At 34.1% G+C, this 6,559-nt stretch overlaps 1 protein-coding gene across 1 annotated transcript in view; it reads left to right on the top strand.

Moving 5' to 3' along the window:
- The window catches only part of LOC107680691 (contactin-4-like), a 103,452-nt gene extending 99,060 nt beyond the window's left edge, over window positions 1–4,392 (top strand). Inside the window, exons 20-22 of the mRNA XM_016476700.1 lie at window positions 1,699–1,811; window positions 3,833–4,001; window positions 4,146–4,392. Of these exons, the coding sequence (XP_016332186.1) occupies window positions 1,699–1,811; window positions 3,833–4,001; window positions 4,146–4,240 (377 nt within the window). The 3' untranslated portion in view covers window positions 4,241–4,392. The remainder of the gene's footprint in view (window positions 1–1,698; window positions 1,812–3,832; window positions 4,002–4,145) is intronic.
- Window positions 4,393–6,559: the final 2,167 nt, after the last annotated feature.

Here is a 6,559-nt window from a genome sequence, read left to right as displayed (position 1 = left end):
CTTTTGCCATCTGGTCGGCGTTACAGAGCACCGAATACCAGGACAGCCAGGCACAAGAACAGTTTCTTTCCCCAGGCAATCTGCCTCATGAACAGTTAATGTTCTCCCATTGTGCAATTAAAGTACAGTATGTGCAATAACCTTATACCTATTTATCACCCTAAACCCTAGTACATCCCTACAACTTATTTTATTTTATTGTATTCCTATTCCATCTATAGCACACCTGTACATACAATTTATTCTTTTTTTTGTGGTTTATATTTATGCATGTGTATTTTATTCACATCTCATTTTTATTATCTGTGTGTTGTTGTTGTCTCCGTGTACTGGAAGCTTGTGACACTATAACAAATTCCTTGTATGTGCAAACATACTTGGCAATAAAGCTCTTTCTGATTCCGATTCTGATTCTGATGAGATTACTGGGTTTTAAATGTGTAATAAAGGGGTAATTCACCCAAAAATTAACCCTACCCTGTTAAACTCTTAGTGGGGTTTTCTCAACACTATAAGAGATTAAGGTGGCCTTTGTTAAACTACCGTGGCTAAATAGGCACATTATCTGATGCCAATAATTGAGAACAAAACACTGTGTTTAACTGAGCCAGAAACTCATCAGATAAACTATAACATTACTATAGAGGTAGTCTTATGGCTATTTTTAGCTAACAGACTGAGCATACAATTAAGGCCGTTTTAAAATAAAAAGCTTGACAGATCTCTTTCTTTGTGTCGGAGCAGATAGCCGATTGTCCTTTTTCCTTTGTACGGCAGATTCTCTGACTAAACGTACCGTGATACCACCGTCCACTGTTATGATCTAGTATAGTTATCATAATGGTATGTATTGTAGACTTAGTGGGTTGGGTATCATTAGTTAAATTGCTTCAAATACATAGCTATTATCCTCAATTTTTTAAAACTATGAATACGTGGTGCACAAAGTCCTAGCCATGAAATTTGATGAGAAAAGAGGTCAGATTTCCCCTGGTTCAGTGCTCAATTGCGGTTAAACTATGTATAAATTCCTCAATTACTGTGAAAAGTAGAATTGTTTGTGTGGGCACATGACCAGGCAGTGGCAAACACAAAATTCATAAAATTGCTCCTAAGCAACCCTACATCAAGGGCAACTATTTTACTGTTAGGGAGTTATGGAAATAAAGGAAAGATGGGCATGCTGACATTCAAGCAGCATTAAAATGTCTGGCTTTGTTTTCTTACAATGAAAGTGGATGAGGTCTTACAATCTCATCGATGTATGAGAAATAGACAGACATTTAAATTGTTGAGGTGGTTACCATTCAACGTTATTGTCTGGAAAAGACCAGCTTCGACATTCTGTTAAGGGATATGAAAGGCAAGAGGGTGAATAAATGATCACAGAATTTACGATTTAGGGTAAGATATTCCTTTAATGTTCTGCACAATGTTTCTTTGTTTCATAGCAGTTTTTTTTTTTGCTGTTACATTAAAACGACTCCTAAAGTTCTATTTATAGTCCAGCTAATTTAAAGTGAGAGCCAAGCTGAATTGAATCAGCGCCAGTGAGCTTTGAAAGTCTTACATTTAGATGATACCTCAGCTGGTGCGCTGCCGATTGTTAAGATTGCAAAGGACAAAATGTACTGGAGATGTTGTTCAGTCATATTACGCAAGTTGGAAGTAAATCAGTATATGATTTATGTCTTTTAGCTCCAAGTCAACCCCCAGGGAACATTGAATGGAACCTGACAAACTCAAAAGTCTTTCTGAACTGGGAACATGTGAAGGCGATGGACAATGAATCAGAAGTAACCGGCTATAAGGTAATCTGTTTTTTTTTTTTTTTGCTCTCGCTCTTCTGTTGCTTTGCTGATAAACATGCTGTATCAATGTGCCACATAAGCTGGTGTTTCACATAAAACAACTCAGAGATAAATGACTGAGAACATTACCTTTGAAAGCTGCATTATATGCTATGTTTTTTCATTACATTCTTTTTATTTGAAGTGCTTGTGAAGCCTTTCCAGATATGCTTATGCAACTTCCTTTGAACTTAGTTGAAGTGCAAATCATTTTTCATTGTATTGTATTTAATGCTAGTTTCCCATAAGTGTCAATTGGTTCTATACAGTACTTTTTGTTACTAAAGACATTTTTCATATCATTAAATATCATAAAGTCACTTCTTAAAGGGAAAATCCACCTAAAAATTCTAATAAAAGAAGATATTTTGAAGAATGTTGGCAACCGTACAGTTTTGGTTTCCACTGACTTCCAAGAAACACAGTAGAAGTCAATGGGAACCAAAACTATATGGTGACCAACATTCTTCAAAATATCTTCTTTTGTGTTCTGCTGAAAAAAATGCATTCAGGTTTGGAACAACATGAGGGTGAGTACATGATGACAGAATTTTCATTTTTGGGTGGTGAACTATCCCTTTAACATATGCAACCTTACTGTAAATTGTTACTGTAAAAATGTTTTCCTGTTCGTATGATTGGATGCACATTTAGCTATCCAGTCAGAGTTGCGTTAGAAATGTTAAAATGTCATCTTATGGGATTGGTAAAACAAATCTAAACATATTTCACTGTCAAGATTTGATTTCCCCTTTAATGTAATCTTTAACTTTTTTTCAAATTTACTTTCACATTCAAGGTCATACGTACAGTTCAGAAACATCCGAGGCTTTTTTACATTTCAGAACAAGCTGCTCCGATCTTCCTGCTGCGCTCAAAATCCGAGACATCTGTAGCAAGAGTTCACACAAAATGTTCAGAAAGAGGATTAAAAATTGTCCAATGTGATTCATTTCTTTTGAGCAAATTAATTTGCTGCAGCGTGCTGCCAGCTAATTGACGATGGCCTCTCTGAAATGTAGAGGTTTGTAGGGTCGGCAAACAGCTGGACGGCTCTGATGCTATCTTCCATCTGGAGCTACAAGCTTAGCGAGGCCTCACCAAAGACACTTTCATAAGACAGAAGCACTATTCATTTGCAATCCTAACCGTCCGCTGTGAGGCGCCTGCAGAATAATACAATCAATAATCATAAATTTTCTAGTCTGTATGAGTAAGAAAGAATATCAGTTTGGTGGCTATTTATTTTGCACTGTCAGCCTGAAAAAGAGAAATTTAAATGATATATGGATTGTGAAACCTATTTTCTTCACAGCAAGATATGTCAGTAAACATACTAATAATCCTCCCACTGAAAATCAATTTGAAATTTGAAATGTCTAATGATTATTTAATTTGAATTCCCTCCCTTACCTGGGTTTTGAAGATTGCAAGAAGAATGAATTGTGTGAAACAGACTTTCATACACTTTTTTCTTCTTCTTTTTTTTTCAGAGCAGCTGTTGCATATGTATAGCTGTTGCAATAATAAAAACTATTTTATTATTTTATTAAATGCTTTATTTTTATATGTTTATAGATAGATAGATAGATAGATAGATAGATAGATAAAATATAATATTAAATTCAAAAATATATAAAACTTTTTTGTATTAGAAATGTATAGTTTAATTTTAATTTATTGTTTTATAATGAACTGTTTTATAAATTTACAAACTTGCCCTATTTTTGTGAAATGTTATGCTTAAAAAGTGTGCTTGTGCTATTTTTCTTCATAATATTTTTTTTTTTTTTATATTTTATCTAAGCACATTCCAACATTTTTTATTATTATTATTCAGAATTAAGTGTTCAAATATGTTTTGGGGCTGCTGTACATCATTAAATATCCTTGTTGTTGTTGTGACTTATTTATTTTTTGAGTGGTTGTAGCTAATTGGCACAGACTAGCTGCATTTCACTGACCCACTTTCTCCCGCGCAGGTTGTGTATCGTCAAAGCTGGCACAGGGGAAGCAGCGTAGTCGAGACCAACAGGACGTCCGTGGAGCTTCAGTTGCCATCAGAAGAGGACCTGCTCGTTCAGATCAAAGCCCTGAGTGACGGAGGAGACGGCAGCAGCAGCAGCCCTATACGTATTCCAAAGATGTCAAGTAAGGCTTCATGTGAGCTCATTAAGAGCAGTGCACACTGATTTTTGAGCTTGTACTCACAGAATCTAACTACTAACCAGGCAATTGTTTGATATTTGTAATGTAATCCTGTCTGTGATGTCTTTGTGTTCCTCTCCATCACAGGCCTGAACTCAAGGGGATACTTCAGTTCAGACGCAAGCAAGATGGCCCATGTTCACGGAGTAGTGTTTCTGATCTTGTCATGGTTGTTTTCATAGAACTTTGCCTTTATTTAAAGCTGAAGTGTGACACTAATATCGCCAAATGGAATTTCAAAAACGATTATGGTTTCCCAAACACTGTCTGCTGCAGAGAGAAATCAACCTAAAAATGACTTACTTTGAATTGCTGAATAGATATGAGGAAATATTTTAACATTTGAAAAAAAAATACACACATCAGCTTTAATACTTTAAAAAATCTGATTGGGTGGATATAGTGGATTTATTTTCCTTTTTTTAAAGAGGAACAAATTGGTGACTCAGCTCCATTGCCTTATATTGTGATGTTTTTTTTTTTACACCTTTGTCAAACTATTCATCTTTTGTATGTAGATTTTATGCAAAAAAGCAGGCTTTTTTTTTTTTTTTTGCTTAGGTATTCAGAACTGAGCACAATATTAAGTCATGTGATGCAGTAGAGACCTGGAATGTTGGATCTTTAAGAGAAATCCTTGAATTATGAATTATACCCATGCTGTTTTTCCTTTTACACACATCAGTCAAATAAGTGACGCTGTGTTTGTGAATGTAAAAAAGGCCTTTAGATAGATGAAATGCATTGTTGTTTTGCATAAGCCTTGAGAGATATTATTGTTTTGAAGAATAGCGACAGTTTGGTTTGATACATAGTTTCTGGATAATTACACAGATTTCTTGCTGCTAGTTAGTATGATTTATTATTTTGGGCAATTACGAAAGTCGATCATTTGATTTCTTATGAAACGCATTTCTTGTTCCTTTAAATTCAACCCACAATTCATCAGTTCAATTATGATTTCTTCTGTCATTCACATTATGCTATGGGAGACTTCCTGATATCTCTCAAAGATTAATCATCATGTTTGTTCCTGTGAAAATATTTCTTGCAAACATCTGCTGAGTTTGTACGCTTGAAGATGAGACCAAAGTGTGTCATCAGAACTTAACTTAAACAGATATTACCTCTGCTGGTTTCATGTTTTCTAAATATCACAATTCATACATCTAAAAAAATGTTTTATATCCTCTACAATTTATTAGATTGTTTTTATCATTTTATCTGTTTGTAATTATCATGCATAGTGAAAAACTTTGTTTTACTTTATTTATTATTGTTTTTTAACTTTTAATTTATATTATTTTTGCAATATTTATTTTGAAATTTGTTTATTGTATCTAAATGTTTTTAACATTTTACTTTTAAATACTAAATCACCTAATAGTATCCACATTTTTGCCTTATTTTGAAATTTTGCATTTTATAAATGTAACATTTGTCTGGTGTTTTTTATTTTGCTGTTATGTATGCATTTTGGCCTATTTAATACCTTTGTATTAATCTTGTACAATCTCTGAGAGATAAAATAAATACAATTTCATATTGAAATATTAGTAGAGCAAATATGTTATTAGCTACAGTATCAGTAATAGCCTCCACACACTACAGCATTTTTGATCTGGGAGGAGACGTTTCATTCTAATTTGATGAATGGAATAGAGCTTGGCTGATCTATATGGTTGCCTGGAGACGATTCCTTCAAAGACTTGCATACTGATTGGTAATTACCAATAGACTGAGATAAGTCTCTGCTGGATGAGAGTGGAAAGACAGCAGGCATACTTACTGACAGTCATTTAAATTACAATATACAATATATATATATATATATATATATATATATATACTCTGTGGATCCAAAATCTGAGCTAGTGAAAAATGCTCCTATTTTGCAATTATCTAATTAAATGCAACGTTCTTTTCGGTGCAAATTATAGTATCAAAATAATTTAATTGAAATGTTGAAGTGTGAAACAACACAAATTTCTTCTTATTTGCATGCCCCCCATTACTTTAGTGCACTTGAACTAACATATCTCTAGAAGTTTGTGTAAAACCTGTTGATTATCTATGCATTTGTTTACATGTGTTTTGATGCAGTTTGAGAAGTTCAGAGCTGTGTTTTGTGCGAGTGAGATGAGTAGAGTGCAGTGTTGCAGTAGTACACCTGTTTTTCCGCCCTCTCTGACCCTGACTATTAAATGGGCCAGTTGTTGTCTGAATGCATTGCCACACAAATTGTTAAAGGAATAGTTCACCCAGAAATGAAAATTTGCTGAAAATTTACTCACCCTCACACCATTCAAGATGTAGATGAGTTTGTGTCTTGATCAGAAATGTAGCATTTCATCACTTGCTCACTAATGGATCCTCTATAGTGAATGGGTGCCGTCAGGGCTATTTTAGTGAGTAAAATTAATTGAGCAAATTTTTTCAGCAGTTTTTCACTTTTAGGTGAACTACTCCTTTACATCATCTCATAACTGAAGTCCAAAAAC

Source organism: Sinocyclocheilus anshuiensis, unplaced genomic scaffold (assembly GCF_001515605.1).
Source record: "Sinocyclocheilus anshuiensis isolate Anshui unplaced genomic scaffold, SAMN03320099.WGS_v1.1 scaffold396, whole genome shotgun sequence".
Lineage (NCBI taxonomy): Eukaryota > Metazoa > Chordata > Actinopteri > Cypriniformes > Cyprinidae > Sinocyclocheilus > Sinocyclocheilus anshuiensis.
The sequence above is the reverse complement of the archived record's forward strand: the minus strand, read 5'-3'. Positions and strand labels throughout refer to the sequence as shown.